Source organism: Salvia miltiorrhiza, chromosome 7, assembly GCF_028751815.1.
Source record: "Salvia miltiorrhiza cultivar Shanhuang (shh) chromosome 7, IMPLAD_Smil_shh, whole genome shotgun sequence".
Lineage (NCBI taxonomy): Eukaryota > Viridiplantae > Streptophyta > Magnoliopsida > Lamiales > Lamiaceae > Salvia > Salvia miltiorrhiza.
Genome location: NC_080393.1, coordinates 2,795,706 through 2,821,749, shown reverse-complemented (window position 1 = coordinate 2,821,749; position 26,044 = coordinate 2,795,706). Strand labels below are relative to the sequence as shown.

The 26,044-nt window shown below is 35.4% G+C and overlaps 5 protein-coding genes across 5 annotated transcripts; 4 read left to right on the top strand and 1 right to left on the bottom strand.

Annotated features, from left to right (window-relative positions):
- Window positions 1-4,707: 4,707 nt before the first annotated feature.
- Window positions 4,708-8,084, top strand: LOC130991604 (uncharacterized protein At4g15545). Its single transcript, XM_057915901.1, has 9 exons — window positions 4,708-5,190; window positions 5,661-5,729; window positions 6,253-6,309; window positions 6,400-6,445; window positions 6,583-6,678; window positions 6,762-7,025; window positions 7,190-7,232; window positions 7,453-7,531; window positions 7,804-8,084. The coding sequence occupies exons 1-9, from the start codon at window positions 4,918-4,920 to the stop codon at window positions 7,894-7,896; spliced, it is 1,020 nt and encodes a 339-aa protein (XP_057771884.1). The 5' UTR covers window positions 4,708-4,917; the 3' UTR covers window positions 7,897-8,084.
- A 577-nt stretch (window positions 8,085-8,661) lies between these two features.
- Window positions 8,662-11,955, top strand: LOC130991602 (receptor-like cytosolic serine/threonine-protein kinase RBK2). Its single transcript, XM_057915899.1, has 9 exons — window positions 8,662-8,940; window positions 9,261-9,370; window positions 9,468-9,851; window positions 9,960-10,211; window positions 10,289-10,443; window positions 10,670-10,749; window positions 10,840-10,975; window positions 11,056-11,205; window positions 11,391-11,955. Exons 1-9 carry the CDS (start codon window positions 8,903-8,905, stop codon window positions 11,577-11,579), a joined length of 1,494 nt encoding a protein of 497 aa, XP_057771882.1. The 5' UTR covers window positions 8,662-8,902; the 3' UTR covers window positions 11,580-11,955.
- An 866-nt stretch (window positions 11,956-12,821) lies between these two features.
- LOC130991603 (probable prolyl 4-hydroxylase 4) lies at window positions 12,822-16,474 on the top strand. The gene is made up of 7 exons (XM_057915900.1): window positions 12,822-13,224; window positions 13,350-13,407; window positions 13,497-13,601; window positions 14,252-14,309; window positions 14,934-15,109; window positions 15,802-15,871; window positions 15,954-16,474. Exons 1-7 carry the CDS (start codon window positions 13,103-13,105, stop codon window positions 16,241-16,243), a joined length of 879 nt encoding a protein of 292 aa, XP_057771883.1. The 5' UTR covers window positions 12,822-13,102; the 3' UTR covers window positions 16,244-16,474.
- Window positions 16,475-20,095: 3,621 nt separating this feature from the next.
- On the top strand, window positions 20,096-22,012 carry LOC130991601 (histidine-containing phosphotransfer protein 1-like). Its single transcript, XM_057915898.1, has 6 exons — window positions 20,096-20,555; window positions 20,659-20,789; window positions 20,906-20,974; window positions 21,284-21,355; window positions 21,476-21,548; window positions 21,656-22,012. The coding sequence occupies exons 1-6, from the start codon at window positions 20,499-20,501 to the stop codon at window positions 21,713-21,715; spliced, it is 462 nt and encodes a 153-aa protein (XP_057771881.1). The 5' UTR covers window positions 20,096-20,498; the 3' UTR covers window positions 21,716-22,012.
- Window positions 21,656-25,855, bottom strand: LOC130991600 (nucleoside hydrolase 3-like). The gene is made up of 12 exons (XM_057915897.1): window positions 25,557-25,855; window positions 25,292-25,471; window positions 25,101-25,211; window positions 24,711-25,019; window positions 24,437-24,613; window positions 24,064-24,348; window positions 23,848-23,970; window positions 23,551-23,748; window positions 23,191-23,444; window positions 22,887-23,091; window positions 22,481-22,786; window positions 21,656-22,394 (listed from the first exon to the last, which is right to left on the bottom strand). The coding sequence occupies exons 1-12, from the start codon at window positions 25,752-25,754 to the stop codon at window positions 22,101-22,103; spliced, it is 2,640 nt and encodes an 879-aa protein (XP_057771880.1). The 5' UTR covers window positions 25,755-25,855; the 3' UTR covers window positions 21,656-22,100.
- Window positions 25,856-26,044: the final 189 nt, after the last annotated feature.

Genomic DNA, 26,044 nt, shown 5'->3' with positions numbered 1-26,044 from the left:
ACTTGATTCATTGGGATTATGATTAATATATTCGGCCGATTTACCCTAATTAAAAAAAATACAAGTTCACATATATCTATCAAAATAGACTATATATATATATATAAGTAGAAAAGATCTCAGTATCATTCATAAGCAACACATCACCGAGTCATATTATTCTCATTATCTTTTTCAAGCTTCTTACTCGTAGAATCGAACTCCAATAAATACGTTTATATACAATAATTTTATGTTAAATTCTCAAAATTAAAATTAAGTCTTCCCTGCATAATTTGTGGGGACATGGGGGAGCGTGGCATTCATTTCACCAAAATAGGAAAAGTGATGGCCATTTTTTTTAACTTAAAAAAGAAAAAGAAAAAGATATGGCCATTATTAAGTAAATCATTTAATTTAATGAGAATAAAGGTAACTGCACAGAACCGGAGGGAAACGGACAGGTAGGGAGGAGGAAAGGTGATTTCAACCGGGTTGATAACGGCGTCAACCGCGGATGTCTTTTTCCGTGTTTTTATAATATATAGGTGGGGCCCGCAAATTGTGCATGTTCATCTCTCATCTGTTCGGGGGCTGTAATCCGTCACCGCTATTTGGATTCTGACACGTGTAACGTTTCTATTTTACCAATTTTTCTGATATTAATTCGGATAGAATGACTCGTTGATTAGCACCGCCTTTTAAAATCACAAAATATAATCATTTTTTAAATTAGTTATATCACAAAATATGATTCGGCTTTGCTCTTTTTAATTTGATGATAAAAGTTTGGTTTTGTGAATTTTGGTTCGGTTTTTATTGCAGAACGACAAATGGATCGAATTGAAAAAACTATGTTACTATCAAACAGTTGTTTTCTAGCACAACTATTGAATAGTTGTAAAGCACCATACAAATTACTCTATTTGTGAGTGCACCTTTTTTATATATCAAATCATGTACTCCCTCAGCCCATGAATCTTGAGTCAATTCTTTTCGGCACGAGAATTAAGAAAATAGTATTTACTGTATTAAGTATGGTAGGTGAAAAGATAAAAAATAAATAAAAGAATTTTTTTTTGTTAATAGGCAAAAATGCCCTATTCCTTATGTTTTATGCCCTAATTATGTGAAGTATCTATTTTACCCTTTGATGTGATGGTTTTGCTTGATTTTTTGTGAAAGTCTTACACATTTGACCGATTTGTTGATCAATTTGACAACTATCAGTCATAAAAGTCAACGATTTGACAGCTATCAGTCAATAATACATATGACCGGTGGATAGTTAGATCATGTGTCTGCCCGGGTGGACACATGATTTTATCGGCCGGACACATGATCAGAGCAACAAATCGGTCAAATATACAAGACTTTCACAAAAAATCAAACAAACCCATCACATCAAAGGGTATTTAAAGAATATGGCATAAAATGTTTATGTTTATAAAATAAGACATTTTTCACATATAACTTAAGAAATATAACATTTTAAATTTTGACTCAATTTTTTTTGCCATATAAGAAAATGACTCAAGATTCGTGAGACGATCGAAAAAGATTCGTGGGACTGAAGGAGTAATTAATATAATTTTTTATGTTCGAATGGAGAGAGATTGGGGCTCAAATCGTGTTAGGGCAATAATAGTGTAAAAATGAGTGTAATTGGTTTGTGTAATTGCATCATAAATTTTACATAATAAAATGTTGGATTTCACTATTGTAATTTAATTAATATTACATGTCAATTTTATTACTATTATAGTTAACGACGTTTGTATTGAATACTATATTGTTGGAAAAAAAAAAATCAAACTATGGACTTATATCTATTGAAGTGTTCATAGATGTTTTATTACAGTTCGATTAAAGTGATATACTAAATCATTTTCAAAATTAATAGATAAATTTATATTTCAGTTATTCAACGTAGAGAATTCATGCATGAGGTCCGTGGGCAGATAAATAGCAAATTACATGCAATTTAACATTAAAAAAAAAAGGATCGTTTGATATGAAGAAATGCAAATGCAGGCAAAAAGAGAGTGGGTCAACAACCTCCAGCTCAACTTCCATTAACATTTAACACCATCACTATTATTTATTATTTTTTTTTTCCATAAAGCAATCCCATTTATGAAAGAAGAGTAAAATAGTTTCGTTTATTTTTCATCATCGCAAACATACACCATTGAACTGTTTTTGAAAATAATATTACAACTACACTTTGCATCAACAAGAACTCAACAAACCATGTCAACCAAAAAAAAATAAGGTTGCTTAATTTCTACTCCGTGGAAAAGGGTGGAAAATATATTACTCCATCCGTCCCAATATAAATGTCCCGTAATTTTTCGACGCGAATATTAAGAAATGTGCAGAAAGTAGATAAAGTGAGTTGATGAAAATTATTTAAATATGTATATAAAAAGAATATATTATCAAAAATAGAATGAGATATTTATATTGGGACGGATGGAGTATTATTATTATTATTATTATTTAGACTTGAATAAATTGTTCAGACTGAGGAAGACCAACTTGCCACTCCATTTGAATATTACACTAGTTAATTGCCAAGTGGAGTTATTTAACCCTCTCAAAAACCGATGATTATGATAGAATACTAAACAATAATTAAGAATAAATTATTGAAAGGGACAACAGGTGCTATCCCATTTAAAATCTTAGAATTTTATTTCTTTAAAAATGGTTATGTTAAGTTGTAATTGATGATTTGGTCAAGGATCTGACATGTGCATTGCTCTATACGAATGAATTCACAAAACACCATTTCATCTTCAATTATAATTTAATCTAAGCATCTTACCTAACTTGAATTAATGATGCATAATATCTATTTGACCCCCTCAAAAAATAAAAATAAAATCCTCATTGCCACGTCTATATATATATGATTTTTTTTTTACAATTCTATTTTATTGAGTCGTGAATCGTGATATTTTGAACAACACAAATCAAAGACTTAAAAATCGAGTCTCATTTTTCTCAAAAGAAAAAAAATCAAATCTCATTAAAACTTTTATAATAAAGTTTTTGACCTCAGTATTTATATAAAAAGAATTTCACCATTTGAATATATTTATGGACGTCAATTAAATAAATCTTCACTTATTAAGAACACTTCGAACACAAATGTGGCAATTTGTGAAGTCTCTTTGAAAAATGGATTAAGAAAAAACAAATAAATTTAATAATAGTATTAGGGTTATGAAAGAGAAAATTTTAAAAAATCTATGGAACGAATTTCGAAGAGAAATATAATATTTATTGCTTCCAACCCCTCTTTTATTAAAGTAACAAAGCCTTAATGGAGACATCTTCCTCAAAAGAAACAAGTCTGGATAGTTTAATACACCAGTTGAGATATAAGATCAATTAAAGAAAGAGATTTGCAAATGATTCTCTAAAATATTTTACTAGCTAGATTATGGGTCGAATACTTTATTTTATTTTCACGAATTTTTTTTTTTTTTTGGAGACCGATTATAAGGGTTTAGTGGCCAACTCGAGGCTCATCATAATTCATAAGATTAAAGTTTTAAATTACAAACTAATTAAATGGGTGGAATCCAACTTTTAGTAAAACTTGGAAACTCGATCTTTTTCTTATTCCGAAACTTTTTCGAACTTTAAATTACAATAAAAGATGGATGTCAAACTATACAAATTAATAAAATTCAAGCTCAAATGTTAACATAAATAAAAAATAAATAAAAATTCTATAAATTTGATTATTTTTTGGTTTACATACTAATGAAGAATGCAAGTATGCAACATATTTATTTTATTTTCTTTGGTAAATACCAACTTACAATTGAATATTTAAAATTAAACAATACTTTATTAATTACGCTTAATGGCCCAACCTTTAGGTCAACTTGTTGCAAAAATGATATAATCTTTAAAATATAATCCGAGATAAAATGGTCTAAGTTCATTTAAACTTTTTTGAAATGTAGGAATCTGCATATTTTTAAAGTAGAACCATTCTTTGCAAGCCAATAGAAAAGTAAAGCCATAAAATGTGAGTAATCCCTTAAACAAAATATAACAATATAATATAAGAGTATCATTGTCGTCCTAAATAATGTATCACACGCGTGCTACTATAGTAAAATAGTATGAAAAAAAAGTCCCCAAAATCACAATACATTAAAGTTAACACCTCTTTTACTCATTTGTTGATTTATGACACGATTTTTAAATCCTAACACAAAACAAGATCTTTTACATTTTCTATGATTTTCACTATCAATCTAAATTAGGTGAAATTAAAGGTTATGAGTTTATAAGAAAAACACATGTAAACTACCCCATCGACGACTTAAATGCCGGTTCTGCAGAATTGCAAATCACACAATTGTCCACGTGTACTTTCTTGATAATCATACTGATTTTTATTTGCCGAATTTAAGTCGATGTTATATATTAATCAGACAAATTGTACAGATCATACCTTTTATGCTAAGATTTAATAATCATTTTATAAATAAAAAATGAATAAAATATATATTATTATATACAATTACTCCAAAAATGAAAATAAAAATGGTTAGGGCGTGTTCCCACTTCTCATCATCCCTTTGCTAGTTGCTAGCCACCCATAATTCCTTCACTAGGAAAACAAATCGAAAGCAACCACTCATTCCACTTCATCTCAATAATATTTATAATAAATCAAGATAAAAACTTTTCTATATTTATTTATTTCTTTATTCTTAAAAAAAATTTCAAATAAGACAATTCCTTATCCTGATATTTGAGGACCTCTAAAATACACTTGTGGCTACCGTATATCCATACACACACTATTAAACCCCAAAACCAAAAAAATAGAAGAAACATAAAAACGAAAAAGAATAAATTAAAATTAAATAAATAAAAAAAGAAAAGAAAAGACGGCAGCAGAAAAACATGCTCGCGAAGGAATCGTCGAGGTTCGATCTTCCCGAGGAATTGCTGGAGGTTTTGCCCCTCGATCCATTCGAGCAGCTCGATGTGGCCCGCAAAATCACCTCCATTGCCCTCTCCACGCGCGTCGACTCCCTCGAATCGGAGGTGTCGGAGCTCCGCCACCACCTCGCCGACCGCGACAACATCATCGCCGGCTTGGAGTCGCAGCTCCAGTCGCTCGACGCCTCCTTCGCCGACGCTTCCGATAAGCTCGCCGCTGCTCAGCAGGAGAAGGTCCGCCTTCCAAGACCCGTTTTTTTATCCCGACCCGAACCCGTTTTTCCCGGGTTTGGGTTGCGTGGAGTTGTAACTTATTGTTATTAGTGTAGATTTTTGTTCTAGAATATAGTTTTGGAAGTAGATGAGCTGTGATTGGGAAAGTTGAGAATAATTTAAAATATTAAATTTGAATTAATGGGGTGGTAGGCAATTTTCTAAAGAAGTGAAATTAAAGTTGCACCGAACGCACTTAATCTGCTGAATTTCAAGATTTTTTAATCATTTGAATTGTTAATAGATTAAAACTTGAAACTGACTTTAGCCCATTTTTAAAGTTAGTATTTTGTAATAGTATTTGTTTAAGTGAAGAGTGTGAGCGTGATACTTGGAAGTAACAAAACTGGCTATTTGTGTAGGATGGAGGGGAATATCAATTCAAATATGTGATGAGATGCTGATTTTGAGCTTTTGTGAATATATGGCAGGAAAGCTTGTTAAAGGAGAATGCGCAGCTGAGCAACACTGTGAAGAAGCTGAACAGGGATGTAACCAAGGTATGGTTTGGTTGATCAATGGTGTTGCTTTCGAGTATTTATGATGTTGGTGTGAGTTGCATTGTGTTCAAGTTTCTTGAATGTTGCTGAGCTTAATACCTTTTAGAATAGAGGATCTCGTGTGTCGTTCAGTTTCATTCGTTTCCGTAGCAATGCTTGAGTTAAACTGAACTGCATCTTGTTTATTAGGACAGTATTTGAAGTTCCAAAGAATAAGGATATATGGTTGCCATGTATGCATTTGTAGCTAGTTGTTTTCGTGTTACCACACATCAATTCGATAGAAAGCACCAGATTTCATGCCGGATGTAAGCTTGTCTTGATTTTAGGTTATTCGAGATTATGTTATGCAGGCAAACCTAGTTAATAGGATTCTCAATGTCGAATGTCCATTTTGGCAAGTTCAAGTTTTCTTGTAATCACTCAACATGTGAAGTGAAAAGTCTTCCACTTTTCAAATATCTGAGCTGAGTGATCAGACTCTGTGTTTAAATAGAATCTCTAACAGAGTGAGTTTTTGCAGTTGGAAGCCTTCAGAAAGACGTTGATGCGGTCTCTTCAAGATGATGAAGACAACCCCGTAAGAGAATGGCTTCCGTTTCTTGCAGCATAATTCCACAGAATCTCCATATTCTGTATTGGATTCATTTTTCGGTTTCTTGTTTGATAGGCAAGTGGTCCTAAGGCTAATGTGACAAATCCGCCAAGCAATCCCGGTTTGCAATTCTGATCCTCTATGATGCTTATTCGACTCATTGTTTTCCTCGTACCAGAATTAGGAGATACAAGTCTTTAAATACTTTCGTGATGCCCGAGTGTTGAGTATATGAGCAGTTTTACATATTTCTTTCAGAGGATGATTCTGATTTACAGCCTAACCCAACTACATCCATCCAAAGCCAATTCTCCGATGCTGGAATTTCAAATTCTGTCGATGCTGATGCTGAAGGTTTGCATTGTTTTCCGTTTCTTGCATATGCTGTTTCACTGAAGCAGTTTGTTGTTCTGATAATTCTTTTCTTGTCACAACAGCCGCGAGGGCTCGTGCACCATATAGCTACTTACTAGCATCACAGAATAGCACGCCTCGTCTCACACCTCCAGGTTCCCCTCCGAGTCTGTCTGCCTCTGTATCTCCGTCTAGGACGCCCAAACCAGTGTCTCCGAGGAGACAGAGACACTCAATTGCTATTACATCAACAAGAGGCCTTTACGAGGATAGGTCTTCTGTGTTCTCTTCTTTGCCTCCAAGCCAGTTCAGTTCAATGTCAAGCATGGAGTCGGGATCACAAACAGGTTAGTTATCTTAACTCGATCTCATCTGTATGTCAACGTGATCTCAGTTACCTACGTTTATAGGATCGAGCAAACTAAGAATTGATATTAGGTAGAATTTGCTGCATTTGTTAGTACAAGGAGGCTTCTTGTAATATATAGTACATGTTTTTTTCATGTATCAGGGAAAACGCGTGTTGATGGAAAAGAATTCTTTCGCCAAGTCAGGTACGTACGAAACTAAATCGCAACAAAACAACGAACCAGAGAGACCACTTATACATATTTGCATGAAGAAGTTCACCAACGCAATCCTCTTGCCAATGCAAACAATGAAATCCAGTTCATAAGCATGACTCGAGGCTTTAGATCTTAATGTTTGCTACATTTTTAGACTTGAGTTCTAGCAACATACAAAGTTATGACCATGTCGATTGTTTCTCACCAGGTCCCGCCTGTCGTACGAGCAGTTCAGCGCGTTTCTTGCAAACGTGAAGGAACTCAACTCCCACAAGCAAACAAAAGAGGTATGTGACCAGATTTTTATATCATTCCACAACCTCATTCAAGCTAACTTATGAAGAAAGTAAACTGTTTTATGAATCTATGCATGATATCATCCTAAGTTGTAGGAAGACAAACTTGGCATGTATAAGGGTAAGTTGGTCATTTATTTGACTCTATGTATAAGCATGCAAGAAGTTGGGAAGTGCTATATTTAGGCAACATGTCTTCTTCTTTGATAGAAACTCATGAAGAGACCATCTCGACTCATTTTACTTAACTATGGTTATGTTAGGAAACCTTAAGGAAGGCGGACGAAATCTTTGGCCCCGATAATAAGGACCTCTACGCCATCTTTGAGGGGCTAATCACTCGTAACGTGCAGTGAATACAACGAGCTTTTAATTTCGTGTAACACCTTCGAGATCTTAGCTTCTCTCTCAAGATTGTAGATTTTGAAAGTTTATGTTGTAAAGTAAGTTTATGCCGCATACATAGCCATTGTAAATGTATGTTTTGTATCTAACCACAAATGTTCCTCAATATTCAATAAATAATTGGCTTCTGGTTTTGGTAGTTGAATTGTATATTGATGAGTATATGATGCTATACTCTTATCGTTTATTACAGATAATTGCATTGGTATGCATATATATGAAGAAATATGTAAATTTTTGATATATAAGTTTATATCTCTTCTTCGAATGTAGTGCTTTTATCTTGTATCTCATGATCAAATTTACATAAATGGACGTACGATATAAAATAAATAAAAATAAGGAACTCATAAATTCATGGTCTATAGTCAGGAACGGATTTAGACGCGAGGCACCCTCGGTCGCCGCCCGATCAAATTTTTTTATTACCTATATATATATATATATGATTAAAAAAATTATTTATATATATTAATCTCGTCCAATTATGATTGTGTAATTTCAAATAATTATTTCAAGACTCGGCCTATTTTCTTTAATTACTAAAAATTCATTAGAATCATCTGATCATCATTAAATTCCTAGATCCGTCCCTGTCTATGGTTAGAATTCCATTGGCGGCGAAAGATTCATTTTTTTTTTGAATTCATAATTATTTTTTCGGTGAATTTATAATATTTTATATCAAAATTTTCGAACGTTAATATTTCACAAATTAGTGTTACGTAACATTTTGGATAGGGATATAAGATGGGAGAACCGAATTTTTAGCATGAATGTATTGCATGTATTGTGGAGAATTCATGCAAACCACAATTTTACATTTCTCATTCTCTCTCTTACCATCTTGTATCCTCTCTCTCTCTGTCTCTCTCTATCTGAAATTCTGAATTGAAATTTGCAGACGTGAATAATCTTGGTTCCTGAGGCACCTCTTTTTGCTGTCGCTGAGGAACCATGGAAAATAATGCTCAGCCTTCGTCTTCCCCTCCAAGGTGATCTCATTCCCTAATTAATCCTATGATTTAATATAACATGAATTTTTAGCTGCATGTTGCTTGATTCTGAAGAAATTCTGGTTTGATTTTAGATCTCGTGTTTTAAAATGTTGTTCCATGCAACGATCAATCTGTATGTATTGTTGGCAAAAGGAATTTGGGGAATTTCATAGGATCATTACTCAATATGCAAAACATGTTATGGATTTCAATTCGATTTTAGGTTATTACTATTATTGTATTATGTCAATTGTCTAGTTTTGGCGTAGGATTTTTGGATTATTGTATAATTTTTTTTGGAGATTGTTGAATTATAGGGAAAATGAGAATGCATGCGAGGTTGCTGATGAAAGTACCGATGGGCAGTTCCTCGTGGTTGGACATAGATTGCTGTATTCCACTTCTTCCATCACTCTCTCTGCTGAAGGTAGATCCATCTCTACATGTTTCAACTGTTTTCCTCCAGTTTCAGATGATCACGTTCCCGACTCTCTGAGATTTGCAAATCTTGAATTATGCCTTAGATTTGAGAGTTTTAGACATGGATGTGGCCTCATTAGAAGGGTGCTCGTCCAGCGGAGATGATCAGGAAGAAGTGAGTGTCATCACAACGCTCGTTTCAGAGGCGGAAGCAGCTAAGGCAGCTGCGAAATCCGACTCCCAATGGAAAGGGTTCCTCCGCAAGCTGAAAAAGGGCCCCAATGTGCATTTTCAGACCTTTCATCCTTCCATACCTCACATTCTTTCAATAAAGAAGCTTTCTTCGAGAAGAAGAGCATCCCGCGGCACTCAGAGTTTGCCCGAACTCACTACTCAGATAGACGGGGACTTGTATTATTGCTTCGAAACCTCTTGGAAATGCTTCACTCTCGCAGACCTCAAAGAGGCAACAAACAATTTTAGCCCAGGTGATTGATATTCTTGTCTGTTGCATTTCTGAATGAAATCAGAATCTTGAGAATGTTGAGGTTATGATTAAGACTAAGGCGGGTTTTCGTGTTCTTGTTCTGTATTAGGAAACTTGATTGGAGAAGGCGGCTATTCTGAAGTTTACAAGGGACACTTGGAAGATGGACAACTAGTAGCAGTTAAGAGGTTGATTAGGGGATCACAAGAGGAGATGACAGCGGACTACTTATCTGAGCTCGGCATTTTAGTCCATGTCAACCATCCGAACATTTCAAGAGTTATCGGTTATGGAGTTGAAGGAGGGATGCACCTTGTTCTTCCATTATCCGTTAATGGGAGCTTGTCGTCTATGCTAAAAGGTTTGTCTTTCTTTTTTTGCTTTCCAAGACTTCAAGATTCTAATTTTTTTATCATTCTTGATTCATATGCTCCTCAGGTGCAAAGGAGAATTTGACATGGAATGTAAGATATAATATTGCCATAGGCATTGCTTCTGGTCTTTATTACCTTCATGAGAGTTGCCAACGGCGAATTATCCACAGAGATATCAAGTCTGCCAATATTTTGCTAACTGAAGATCTTCAACCTCAGGTGAGTTCAGAAAATGCTAAAAAATTCTGTCTGCAGCCGCATATCATGTTTGATAGTCGGATATGACTTAAAAACGATAATTAAGGTTTCTGTTGAGTTCCAATGGATTATGAATAAGTAGATCAGTTTATTCTGATTTACATTTTTGACACCAGGGGACCTGTAAGTCGCAACCTACAACAGATAACACGTTTTAATTTACTTGAAGTAACGTTCGTCTGTGCAGATTTCAGATTTTGGGTTAGCAAAATGGCTTCCTGATCAGTGGACTCACCTTAGTGTTTCAAATGTCGAGGGCACATTTGGGTATGACAATGGAAACTTACTATTTCTAGAATGGAAAATGTAGTCCAATCAACTTTCATTTCTGAACATTATTGTTTCTTTCAATGGCAGCTATCTCCCTCCTGAGTTTTTCCTGCACGGTACAGTTGATGAGAAAACTGATGTTTATGCATACGGCGTGCTATTACTAGAACTCATAAGTGGTCGCCCAGCTATAGACGACCACCATAAAAGTGTTGTGATGTGGGTAAGTTGGCAGATACAGCTACAGCTACATTTGTTTGCTGTAGTAACTCCGTCTAAACCTTGAACACAAAAACTTTGCAGGCCAAACCTCTGCTACTGAACAAGGGCATTGAAGAGCTAGCTGATCCATCTCTAGATAGTGATTACGACTGGGAACAGCTGAATCGTATGGTTATGGTTGCTTCAATATGCATTCATCAAAATTCTACAGATAGGCCTCAAATGAGCCAGGTATGCATCTTTTAGTTTTTACTCACATCACCTAGTGATTACATTCAATAATCAATTGTTTGAGCACTTTTGTAACTGAGCTCAATCTTTTTCTAGGCTTTGTATTAGCATGTAAATGAACTACACTTTCACATTGACTACACATATAGGAGCAAAAACTTGCTGCTAATTCTTCTTTTCACCAGGTCGTGAGGATGTTGCAAGGAGACGAAGGCATATTGCAGAGCAAGAAAAAGTTCCAAAAAAGGCCTGCACTCAAGAGGACATGGCCATTGGAGATGATTACGGAAGAAGAAAGCAACTCATCCAAACCATCAAGCCATAGAGGCCACAAAACCGAGCCATCTTTGGAAGGAGTTGAGGAGAGCTTGTAAAATACGGTGTAGAGACGAGAGCTGGGAATGTACAGCCCTACTCCCAGTTGCTCGACTCATGCTTTTCTTGGCGTATTTCCCCCTTGAGTATGCTCGTGTTGTTGGTTATGGGGAAGTAGGTGGTGGCTGGTAGTTTCAATTCGAGAGTTGTGGCAGTGGAACAGCTTGTGTGTTTATATACTGTTCTATTGAGTTAGCAGCATTCGCATATATAGGGAAAGAGATGAAAACATACAAAGGTTGTTGCATTTTGGTTTTTTAAATTTTTTTATACTTCTATGTTGTAATCTCGTCTTTTAATTGATGATGCATGCCAAATCTACAGGTGATTATGTAATATACTGTTTCCACATATTATGTCTTCTTCTTCTTCTTCTTCTTTTGTTTTTTTTTTTTGTTTTTTTGTTTTTTTAATTATGCTTCATCTAATATTTTGTTTCATGATGGATGCCAATTTTATAGCCAAGTTTATGAGAAGTCTCTTTGATTAGGACTAGCCTTTCATTTTTCCTTTTCAATGTTCATTTTAGTATGCCGAGCTTTAATTTCTTATTTCTTTAGTTTGTTTCACGTTTGGGTTTTTCACTTAATGATTATTAATTGATGTTACATCACTATTCATATTTTAGATAATATCTTATTGATGTTTCACTCATCATGGGAATTTGATCTTCCTTTTTCTCTCAATCAAAATCACTTTTTAATTGGGTATGGAATTGAGAAAGGCTAGCTAGGGATTCAAAGTCCAAACTATGCAACTCTCGCTATGAGACTTCTCATAAAATATTTTACGCATTGCAAATGGTCCGAGTTTTAATAAAATATGAGTGAAGTTATTAATGGAGTAAGAGTCTCATTTTCAAATACGAATAAAGTTATGTGAACCTATTATTATAAATGAAAGTGACAATTTTTTTTTGTTAATGAAGTAAGGATCTCATTATAAATGATTCCATTGTCGCTGCCCACCTTACCTCCTCAATTTTCATGTTGTTTGAGATATAGCAATATATAAATGTGTTGGATCTTAGAATAAAATTCTTATATTTTGTTGGACGTTTTTCATATCAATTACGGGTCTCTCACGTCATAGTTCGAGTACTAAAGTATAAGCTCATATTATTTAGTATAACTTTTGTATTTTTTAAAATCTGAACTATTTTATAAATGATTCTAAAATTCAAACTATATTTTTATACTTTTTAAAGTTTAAGTAATTTTTACAAATGAGTAGATGAATTCATGACCAGTAAATCTTGTTTTAGAAACTTTTTAATTAAGTGAGCCAAAGTATCCAACATTTTTATTTATTTATTAATAAATGAAGTATTTGACATTTGTGATAGTTGAGTGGGTAAACCGTGAAGGTATTTCAGCCCCAAATATATATTTTTCGTCAACTCGCACTGAATGATCTACCAAATCCGAAATCTCACTATACGCAGAAAAATATATCAGATTCAAACATCTTACTCGCTCCTGTTCAAAAATTTCCGACGAAAATCGGTATAATTTTTTTTGTGATGCATAGATTATGTTATATCTCCTTGTTTCTACTGCTGTTGATCGCATCAATAGCGCGGAAATCTTCGTGCAATTCGATAGTCAATCCGTCCAAAGTCAGAACTATATCATGGAGACCTAGGTACTGATCTTCTTCTTAGTGGAAATGTTTGTAATATTCCACTCGCAGCTCTTTTTCTTCCTTTTTTTTGCTCTTAGTTGACTGCTTGTGTGTGATTGAGCTGCTTTTTTTGCGTTGCGATGTAGAGCTTTTGTGTACGAAGGTTTTCTCACGGATGGTGAATGCAATCATTTAATTTCTCTGGTGAGTTTGTAAATTGATTAGTGTCATTGCCTCTCTTTCTCTTTGAAAGTATCTTAAGGCGATTCTGTTGATCTGTGTGATTGAATTAGGCGAAATCGGAGCTGAAGAGGTCACAGGTGGCAGACAATGAGTCTGGCAAAAGTAAGCTGAGTGAGGTTCGGACTAGCTCTGGAATGTTCATTGGGAAAGCGAAGGTTCGAATTTTATGTTTTTCCTAAGATAGATTTATACAATTGATTCTAATTTGCTATATAAGATGATGCTTAGGAGTGTTGGACATTGTGTTTACCGAATCCGTGTTTCAATTGGTGCAACTGTTTGATCTTATAGATAATTTAATCATTATTCTTACTTTCAATTAGAAGCAGATTTATTTTGATTTAGCTGGAATTTCTGCTAAAGTTTATGAATGCTTATAAGAATTAGATCAGACGAAATGCATTATGCATATGATCTTTTGGTCAATGATTTACTGATTGCATTAACATCTAACTTTAACTGATATACTGGTTCAAATGGTCTTGCCTCTTGGGAGACTTATTTAAATCCATTTCGTGACATTTCAAGTGTTTATGCATTTGAAAGATTCTCATAGTTTTTGGTTTGTGAATTGCTGAATATCTGAATCGGATGTTTGAAAATGTATAACTATAGACACCATGTTAAAAATTAAGGTGTTAAAAAAAGTAGGCTTCATAAAACTTATTGTGCTGAATCAATCAAATCATGATCAGATTGCTTGCCTTCTTTCATGTTTTTCCAACACACTTATGGCATCACCTTTGAGAACTTTCTGAGTTCCACGCATGATCTTGACTCTTTTCCCTGCCATGTCTTGCTATAGGATCCTATTGTTGCCGGCATAGAAGACAAGATTGCAACATGGACATTTTTACCAAAAGGTAACATTTTTTAAGAGGATATGCAATAGAGTCATCACCAGTGTCACCAGTTGATCATAGCTCCTAGTGTTCACTTGTTCAGTAATATCTGTTTTGTATCTATTTTGGTTTTTATTCTTATTAATGAAACAAGAGTTCTTTGATATCTTTGGTTCCGTGTTATTTTGGAATAAAAGAATAGAATCACCATCTTTTATGACCATACAATTTCGAAAGGTGTGTTTATTAGATCTTTTAATTGTAGTCATATTCAAATTAATTGAACTATACCTTACTAGGAAATTAGAAATTTGCATGGATAGAACACATTATTAATACCATATACTTCATAGCCATAAATTTTACTTTTGCCTTTCTCGCATTGCTTTCTATAATTCTATTTATCCCTTGGTTGCTTTCACTTCGTTTCTATCTGATTTTGTCTACTGAGTAAATCATTGAGCTTTTCAGTGATTTCTGTAATTATTTACTCATAAATGGAAGCCTCTAGGTTTTATTAGAGGTCTTGTACATTGGTGATTTATGTATGGTAGTATATTTTAAAATTATGAACTATGAGCGGGCATTGAGAACCATGATTTATACTGCTGCTGCTTGCAAGGCCTGATCTTGTTCTTTTTATAGAAAATGGAGAAGACATACAAGTATTGCGTTATGAACCTGGACAGAAATATGATCCTCACTATGACTATTTTGCGGATAAGGAAAATATAGCTCGTGGTGGACACCGGATAGCAACTGTTCTAATGTATCTCTCTGATGTTGAAAAAGGAGGTGAAACTGTCTTCCCCTCTGCTGAGGTGAGAGTCGTATCTTCTCTTTCTATTGTTCAAGATAATTGGGTTTCACAAGCTCTTGGTTGCTCAATCATCCTGTGCTATATGTTGCATGCTGTAACTATGAATTATATGCCCTGTTAAATATCTCTAATTATCAACTAGAACTCTTTGCTAATATTTTTAGCATCCTTTAACTGTCACAGGGCAGGGATCATTCATATAATAGGATATGGTGGTTATGAAGCAAAGAACTATGAGGGGTCTCTATTTTTAGAAGAGCTTATAAGTTATAACTCCTATATCATAAGGTGTTTCTAGAGGTTACAATTACAAGATGTTAAAACTAGGTCATCAAAATAATGGGTTCTAATGCTTATCAAGATTCAAATGATTTTGGTTTTGATGATTAAGCTTTTAAGATCAAAATAATGGAATTAAAGGGACTTTTGAAAATAAGATATTTTTTCAAAAGAAGAGTTGGGATCTCTTGTTACAAGCTTCAAGCATCTTATTTTAGCAGAAAATACCAAACTCTTAGAAAGCTGTTTCAAAGAGTATAAGCTCAGCCAAACACTGTTATTTTAATCCTGCACCATTTTGTTTTCTGTTTTGCCATGTGGAATCAATGTCTTACACCCTATACTGAAATTCCACTATGTCTTTCATAACTGGCCTGTCCTATTCATTGCCTAGTCCTTGATGCAATCATGCAGGAATCACCTCGTCGTAGGTCTGTTTCAACGGACAAAGACTTCTCCGAGTGTGGAAGACAAGGTCCTGCAGGTGAGACAATAAGTCAAGTCGTAATCGATTAATTATGTAAGCAGAAACTTGACCTCTTTGTTCCTTCCCCGACATTTTCCAGTGAAGCCACGCAAAGGGGATGCGCTCCTGTTCTATAGTCTCTATCCAGATGCAACTCCAGATACTGCGAGTCTGCATGCTGGCTGCCCCGTGGATGAAGGCGAGAAGTGGTCCGCAACGAAGTGGATTCATGTTGATTCCTTCGATAGAGTCGTGGGAGGAGACTGCGCCGACTCGAATGAGAATTGCCAAAGATGGGCTTCCCTTGGAGAATGCAACAAGAACCCGGAATACATGATCGGCTCCTCGGATCTCCCGGGTTACTGTCGGAAGAGTTGCAAAGTATGTTAAATCTTTGACCTCTCTCTCTCTCTCACTAAAACAACAATATACATGGATGAATTCTCGTTCATTACACTTTTCTGTATCTTCAAAACGTCATTCTCTTGTTGTATCATTCTTGCTTGCGGTTGATCACTGAGTTTTGTAGTCTTGGTAAATGAATGTCTCTTTAATCATGTTACTATATGCATAATCTGGGGGAATTATTAAAGCCAAAATAGAGATTTTTTAGTTGATAAAGTTCTCGTCTTTATAATGCTTGCGTTTCTTTTTGGAGCCAAATTTCCCCACCATATTTTTGCAGTTTATTTCCTTTTTAGCATTTCTGGCAAAGAGATATCAATGGAAAAGCTGCCATATTTCTTAAAATTTCATTTGGAATTCTATTGTGGTGACGTTATACAACAACTTTAGCACTAAAACAATCTAGAGTTTTAGTTTCATTTCCAGCTTTATGCCTTATTAACTAGATTTTTTAATCCAAATTTAATTAGTCTATTATTGATTAAATTAATAGGTGAAATTTATTGCAATTAATGCAAAATAAATACTACTACAATAATAATAATAAAATAAATAAACTTGCAAAAAATACATAATATTATTGTTTGGTATTGGAAATATTATATAATTGTTCTAATTTTGTATTTTTACATACTTTAGATTTTTTATTACATCATTTGAATTAATACATAAGCTTTGAACATTTTGTAATTTGGCCCGAAATTAAAATTACGGCAACATTTTATCCTACGGAGACGTTGAAATTTTATTGCATGACATTATTTTTAATTTTCTGCCTATTTGATGAAAACTTTTATTTTCATTACTGAAATTGTAGAAAGGACACATTATTCACGTTAAAGGGGAGAAGTAAAAAAATATTCACATCACAATATATATTTAACAAAAAATTGAACTAATCATGCATAAAATTATTTATTCCAAGGTGCATGGTTATCGTGATGTGACTGATCCAAATAAAAGAGCAAGAACTCTATCGATCTCTCAGCCACAAAGGTTAACAACCACATTTGTTGCGTTTGCAATTATGAATTTATATCTAAGCAAACACGATCAATTACTTTATGGAAAAATTTATATGCATTCGATTCTATGCATCCTCCTTAATTAAATACAATTAAGATTTATCAATTCTCAATTAAAGTTCATTAATCTCTAATTAAAATTTTGTAATCACAATCAAGATCGAATTAATTAGAACGAATGCATCATGCATGTGCAATGATGTGCCTCTTAATTCGCTATATATGTAAAGCAATATATTATGCATGTAAATCAATATATTAGTTTGGTGGATTATTATTGTTTTTTACTTATAATTTTGGCATGAGTGATTAGGGTGTATAATATAGATATGACACCCTAATATCTTGTTTGATAAGAAATAGTATGGAACGCATGGCCATTTAATTTATAAATTAAAAATTCAAAAATATTATTATATTAATTTAAATGATTCTGTATACCACTTACAAATTTGGTATAATGCATTCTAGTATCAAATATGGTATTAATTTGGAGAGAGAGAGAGAGGAACATAATGAAGAAGAAGAGACAGCAAATACTGTAGTGTCTGTTTTTTTGGTCCATGTCGAGTTAGGTGTCGAGAAATGGTAAGTTTAGATTAATTTATACTCCCTCCGTCCATGAAAGAACTTCCTAAGAGGGAGTGGCACGTGTTTTAATAAAATGTTGTATAGTGTATTGAGAGTGGAGAAAAAGTTGTAAAGTGTATTGGGAATTGTGAAAAAGTATTAATAATTTATTGTGTTGTTTTAATTAATATTATTTGAGTGGTGGGAATTGTCTTAAAATGAGAGTATTTTTTAAGTGGTGGGGTATTGTCCCAAAATATAAAAAAGTAGGAAGTTCTTTCGTGGACGTCCGAAAATAGAAAAATAGGAAGTTCTTTCGTGGACGGAGGGAGTAAGATATAAGAATCCTAACAAACTGTGTTGTCACTTGTCAATTATTGCTTCTCCTTATTAGTATTCATCAAAAACACACCACACCACTCACTTACATCAACTGTACTACCTTTGTCCTAGCAAATTAATTCATCCTATACCCTACTAAATTACACCCTATAAAAACAAAAAAATTATCGGGGCAAAATGCCGTCGGTAATCCACAAAATGCCGCTGAAAAGTAAGTCACGGACTTCAATATTTTTCAACAATGGTAGTTTTTAATATGATTTTCCAGCAATAATGGTCCCAAAATATTTCATTCGACAAGATAATTAAGTCATCTTTTCGTCATTGAATTTTATATAGCGGAACATTTTATGGAAAATGCTGAAAGTTCGGGATATAAAACACTATTAACTCTATTTTTTTTTCTTTAACTTAATATATATACAACGATTTGTTCAAAGATAATAAACCATTGTAACGAAGACTTATATGAGACTGTCTAATATGCCAAAATTATAGCAAATTAACTTAAAATCCAAGATTCCAAATTAATTATTGATTATTATTAAATGGGGCCTCCAACAAACCTAATGCACGTTTGATAGAGGCACTGAAAATGTGCAAAGGCATCTATTTTCAACAAACCTCAATCATCTCATCTGTATTCTCTGAAAAAAGGATTCTGCAATCTTGATTGTTACGATTAATTAATTTATTTAAGTTAAGCTCCATTAACCTTACAACTCAATGGATGCATCACGCAAGATAATATAAATAAATTAAGGTGCTGCCCTTTTCACTTTCATTTTAAATTTTTCAATTTTCAATTCACTTCTTCTACTTACCATTTTTAATTCTTTTATTGTGTTATAGAAATTTAATTCTCGATATGAAAGAAAGGGAGACAATGAGATGCTGCAACACAAAGATAGGGCATCTAGAATATGCATGTCATCCTCTTTTTGTAAATAATTTCTTGTCAACTTTTGTTGTAAAGTGGAATGAGAATATGAAAGAAAATTTAATTACTTGAGAATTAACGAACAAATCAATAAAATCTACGAATAAATTAATATAGTTAATGAACAAACGTATCTATTTAATATAGTGAAAGTTTCGGCCGGCCCTCTAAGATTCGAACTCAGATAGAAAGCATAATAAGATTAAGTAGTTAGTTAGGTCAAAAAGCAATATCAACATAATCTTGATGGCAAATTCAATTACCCGTTTTGTATTGTGCAATTATTTAACAAGAACAAGGAACAATTATTGGTGCTTGTTTAATTAAAGGGAATTGAAGAAGAAGTGCAGTCTTTTCATCAAGATAGGTGCAAGAATTTACTCAACCAATGAATTAAGCTACGCCTATTTAGCAAATGGTGAATTCAATAGTGAAAGTCAATCCCCATCCTCCAATGCAACTATTCCACCACATGCCCTTCATTTTCTTTAAGCATTGGTGCATGTGTGTTTTATTTGAAGTCTAATTTTCAAACTTTACTTTATTAAATCCAAGAGATGAGAAATTTATTGGCTTGGTGAATTTTGATGAAATCTAACATTCTTCTATTATAGTTGTTCTACAAATCATACTAATGAAACAATTAGAAAAAGTTCCATGTTGAAGCATATCATTGTCTTGTATTTAAGAAAATTATGATTTTGTATTTAAGAAAAAAAAGGATTTTAGCAATACAACCCTTGTATTTCCAAAAAAAAAATTGAATCTTTCATGCCCTTAGAATATTAAAAATTCAATCTTGTATGATTTGTAGATGAATATTTTACTAATGTATGATTATGAGATAAGGAGCTGTACATGTCTTAACACAGCCCATAAGCTGACGGGTGCAGATTTTGCCCCCTCAAAATTTAATACTCCATTGAATAAAAGGAGACAAAGTAATATAATTGGAGGTGACAACATATGTAGAATCTGCAATAATAAAATATAATGGATAAAAAGAAGAGTTGGAAAAGAGATGCAGATAGGGGGGCCGTATTTGGAGATTTAGGGAGGCTCAATTTTGATGCCAGAGTAGATAAAAATATGTTGGGAGCTGTAAATTTTGTGTGGTGTGTGTGAAATACACAAAGAGAGAGAGAGAAAGAGAGAGAGAGAGAGTCCAAAACTATACTAGCTAGCAATCACCCTAAAGCAGGCAAATATTTGGATCTTTACTACAACATTAAATTCACCAAATCCTCTTTGAAGCATTTATATCTCTTCTATTATTGTACTACAAATTATTCCTCAAGATCTGCCAAAAATCCCAACTAAAAACAGTTATCTTGCATTCATTTCCTGCTGCACCTTTGATCAAATGGAGGTTCAGTTGCAAAGGAGCTATCTTGAATATACTAATGCCTTGTTTCGTGAGGTAACAACAACGTGGGGAAAACTGCTGCACATGTTGTCATAAATTTGTTTCCCTGTTGTTGGTTTTGATGTTTGTCTGTGTGTGTGTGTGTTTTTGTTTGAAGGGATTCTTGGACAGTCAGTTTGTTCAGCTGCAGATGCTTCGAGATGAGAGCAATCCTGATTTTGTGGTGGAAGTGGTGACCCTTTTCTTTGAGGATTCTCAAAGAATTCTCAATGAACTCTCCAAGACCTTGTCAGGACTCCCTCCCTCCCTCCCTCCCTCCCTCTCTCTCTCTATATATATACAAATATATAATATGTGTGTGTGTGTGTTTTGTAGTTATCATAGTAGTTGTTGCATGTGTGCAGGGATGAACAGAATGTTGACTTTAAGAAGATTGATGCTAATGTTCACCAACTGAAAGGTAGCAGCTCAAGGTAATAACATTGTATCTGTGTTTGTTTGTTTGTGTGTGTTGTGTGTGTGTTTTGTATCTTTTCATCAAAGAAAAAAGCAAATTGTGTGGGGATCTATGTTTTCTTGGGTTGCATATCAGACAAAAGATTACTTTTTTAAGGCAACTTGGCTGAGATTTTGTAGTTTTAGTCCAACTTTGATGTATATACTAAAATGTAGTGCTAGATTGGGTTTCTTGATCTCAATTCCAACTTACACATAACATTGATGAAGTAAGTCTTAACAAATGAATATTCCATTTGATGGTTTTTTACTCTTCTCTGTCACAGTATTGGGGCTCAGAGAGTGAGAAATGCTTGCATTGCCTTCCGCACCTTCTGCGACGCGCAGAATGTTGAATCGTACGCCTTCTGCATCTTCGTCTTGTTTCCAGATCCATCGTGGTCGAAACCATCTTCGAGTTTAGGCCAATTTGGATGGTGATTTGAGGTCTAAATTTTTGGCTTTTCAAAATTTTGTAGGTGCCTTAGATGCTTGCAGCAAGTTAAGCAAGAGTACTTGCTAGTCAAGAACAAGCTCGAAGCTCTGCTAAGGGTGCGTAAAAGAACCTATCTTTAAGCATTGAATGATTAGAATCTCACTCATTTGATTGAATTTTTGGTAGTTGTGACATGACATAAATTTGTGGCTCTTGGTCTCAGTTGGAGCAGCAGATTGTGGCGGCCGGCGGTGTGGTCCCCACGTTGAACGACTGCTCCTGAGGCGAACGGGCCGGGCATCGGGTGTTAGTAGTGATGATGTGTTGGTGGAGAAACTTTGTGTGAGTTTTTTGGTGGCATCAGTTAAGTTTGGCTGAGATTAAGGTTGTGCAAGCTTTTGAGGTTTCCACTTGTATGAAAATTGGCTGTTTTTTTTTTCAAAGTGGAAACTCCTGTCTTAAATAATGCATTTTCAGGCCATCAAAAATGTTGCTCACATAATGCAATAGACAATTTCTCACAGCATTTTCATAGTAAACAACTCTTGATATTTCTGTAAGAAGATGGCCTCTTTGTTGATGTCTCTGTGAATTTTCTGTCTTTGTTTGTTTACATTACTGTAAAAAGCCTCCATATTTACCTTATGCATTAAATGAACATTTTCTTGCTATGTTAAACATGGCCTCTTTGAGGACTTCTGTGGAGAACTCCATAGCCTTCTCTGCTCTCCAAAGCTTCCAATTACAGCAGATTGCTCCTTGCCACCTAGTCGAGCCGCGAACGAATCATAGCAAGCCGAAGAATCCACATCATCCACCACTCTCACTGAACTCATCTCTCCATCTTCAGACAAAGCACCATTTTCCAGCACCTTAACCTTCCTCATTCCATAGGTTGTCTTTAGATACGAATCGTTGCCTGCCACGACTACTGCACCGAGAATTTCCCCCAAAAACATTTCCTGCATCAATGCAACAAATGTGAGAAATAATGTTCGCAAGTAAAGAGTAGAACAATATCCCAAGAAGGCTGTGGTTTTCTCTGTACCACATGCTGATATCTGTCATGAGTCCTTCTCAGCCGAACCATTCTTGAGAGAAGACGCGTTGTGAATAATGCTTCCGGTGTCTTCCCTGTTGCGTGGAGCCTCTCTAGAGCCTCATCCAGTCGGCTGACTCTGCGTTGAACGTGGAGTGGGATGAGCGTGATGTTGTGTCTTGACTCGAAAACTGTCTTTGCAGCCAAAGGGTCAAGAAACATGTTGAGCTCTGCATCTTCGTTTGAGTGGATGTTGATGACATTTCTTTTCTCTATTTCCCGGCCTCTGATACGCCCTCCGACTACGAAAATCTCCTGCAAATAAACAAAGAAGCACCAAAATCTTGAACAAGAACATGATACTAACATACATGAAAAGTTAGCCTTCTTGTTTCTGGCTTTTGTCTGCACACACCTCAATGTGAGAGCTCAAATTCTTGTCTGAAAGAATGATATTTGCAACATTTGTCAACGGCCCGTTTGTCAAAACAGTAACTTTCGATCCGGGTTTGAGTGATTTTATCACTGACTGCCATATCTCAAGAGCTAGAGGCTGTCTCAGCTCAGGATGAGCAGTGTCTCTTGGAGCTCCAAATCTCATTGAATTCTCTGCTGTATACCTATAATCACAACGTATACCGATCTTTTCTAGTTATAGAGATCAAATTCTGTTGCAAAATCAGAAAAAAAAGACAGCTTGAGAGGTGTAAACTAATAACCTCCGAGGGCTTCTAGGGAGATCACGAGCAAGGCCGTATAAGGTGTCTGAGTCAAGCAAGCCACCGCTGCCTTGTGGGATGGCTTTGCTGTACTTGCAGTCACCAGCATCTGAGAAGCTGGGATCAGACTGGTTGAGTGCAAAGAAATCTCCTAGGCCCACTGGGATGTCGTCTCGTCCCATCATATGCAGCACGTCGTAGACTACATCAATCGTTGCTGCATTCGCCCATCCAGTAGGCGTTACTAGTATCCCCTGCATCAAAATGAGCAGAGCCATTGCCAATTTTGAGAATCTTGGCAGACAATATTATAAGGTTCATACAACCTCGTAAAACTCGAAAATTTTTGCACATTATTACTTTGAGATTTATAACTTCAACAGGCAATTTGAGGAGATAGAAGAGTGCTAGGAAATCTCCAGCACTCATGTCCATGTCAAAGACAACGTTCTTCCCGAGCTGCCTCCCCTCGAGATCCGGCTTGTAAAAGACCTCTCTGTGATGAAGAAACTGCTTTGTGAAGTTGAACTTTGCAGTCTGCTCTTTTCTGTTCAAAACCTGCAGCAATCACAAACCATGTATGCTAAATACTTGTGTTTTTCATCATCTCATAGTTAGTTTAACGCGCTTTTTTGTATGCAGACGACACAAACTCACATCTAGAAAGCTTCTGAAGTATTCTTTCTCCAATTTGCTGTTGCTGTCATTGCTAGGCTTTGCTCTCACAGCAACAAGAACTCGAACCCCTTCCTTGCCAGCTACTTCTGCTGTGTATCCATCCTGCATATTTGAAACACATTGTATAGCATGACTATATAAAGAAAATCAATGCAAGTAAATCATGGATTATGGGACGCGAAAAAGGGTCATCACCTTGCACCTGCCCTTCCCATTCTTGACAATGCAGAATGGATCGCGCAGTCCAGTCTGAACATGGCCACTGTGAACCCCATCCATGTCCAAGTCGAACCTTGGCTTCTCTAGGCCGCGAAAGAGTGGATTTGAGGCATCCGGCTTCCCATAAGGCGCGTTTGAAGTGATCACAGTTATGTTCTTGTATTCCATTTCAGCAAAGTCATTCTCCCCATTAGTATTGTTTTCCTTGAGCATGATTGAAGTGGCTACACCAGCTAGAAATGAATCCCACATTGAGTAATCCTGTGTATTTTTTCATGTAGTTTTAGGCTTATTTTTTCTGATAAAAGGAACTATTTTTTTTCTTTTTCGTTTTTTTCATTGTTTCTACCTTGAAGAAATAATCATCTTGCCTCATATACCGATTCATTTGCAAGGATTTGAAGCAGTACTGTGCTTCAAAGGTATGCTGATTCTTCTCAAATTCCTCATAGAAATTCACAGACATTGGGATGGTGTTTGTGGCATCAAGAGGGACAAGAGTGACTGGGATGCCAGAATGTATCACCTGCTCAAACACAACGGCCGGGCCGGGCCGGGCCCTGTTATGTTCTAGAAACTTCTACAAAAACACCCTGGCTTTCTTGAAATGTTACTCTAGCTACCTGATATGCAGCAAAAGGGTCTGCAAACATGTTGAACTCTGCATAAGGATTGGAGCTAAAGCCAGTGAACAGATTCCCATCAGCCGGGCCGGGCTGCTCGGGGGAACGGGCCGGGCTGCTCGTCCCCACGCCACCACCCATGATGTATATGTGCTGGATGTTTTTCTTCAAATGTGGATTAGACATGAGGAAAACAGCCAAATTTGTGCTTGCCCCAATCACAAAAACAGTCATTGGACCAGCTAAAATCTTATCAACCATCACTTGCTGCACGGTGGGCTGCTGCAGAGGCAAATATCTCCGGCTTCCCTGAGAGACGAGCGTTGCAACAATTTCACACGACGTGCATTGATGAAGTGGAGACGAACTTATAAAAAAACGCGTACACACCTGTGGGAGGAAGCTCCTTCTAAGCCCAAAATTTGTATCAACATCTAGCCTCCCTCCATGGCCTAATGGAATTGCTTGCCTATATCTACAATATCCTGCTGTGCTATTCCCCTACTTGAAGAAATCAACATTCTTGAACAAACTACACATTCAAAACCAAAAAAAAAACAAGAAATTTGGGAAGAAATTACCTGTTCAATAATGGGGTGATATCCACCAATATCAGGCTGCATTGTGCCATCTTCAAGTATCCCACCTTCGCCTCCGAGGCCTACAACGACGTCGTCTCTTCCCATCATGTGAAGCAAGTCGTAGACGTGGTTTACGGCATGCCCTGCATTACTCCATCCATTTGTGTTTATGGTAACAGCCTGCATTTTTAAGGCCATATATATATGATATATATGTTACATTTTTGAGCCTTCATTTATAGTGAAGGAGAGATTAAACTATTACCTGCAAATCAAAGTGTGATGTGTTGAGCTTCAAAATATACAAGAGAGCAAATAAGTCATCGGTATCCATATCCGTATCCAAGAGAATGCGGCGGCGCCGCCGCAGCTCCTCCACATTGTTTGTGTTTGATCTTATCAGTGCAGTGATCACAATTAGTATACATATGCATATGCAAGCATCTCTCTCTCTCATCATCATCTTGTTACCTATTTCTTCTCTCTCTTCAGCCCAAAATCAAACTTTGTGTCACCTTCAAATCACTTCAACAATGGCTACTTAGACAAATGTGAGTAATTAAATGGAATGCCACTTATTATATAAATACTAGCAAGTGGCTGCACTTGATTTTATATAGATTGCATTCATATATTATGCAAGCATTGACTAGAGCCTAGCTGATTATGTTGATTTGACTAAAGCATTGACTACTATTATATAAATACTAGATCATTGCTATTTAAACACTATTTTTTGGATCTTGGAGAGAA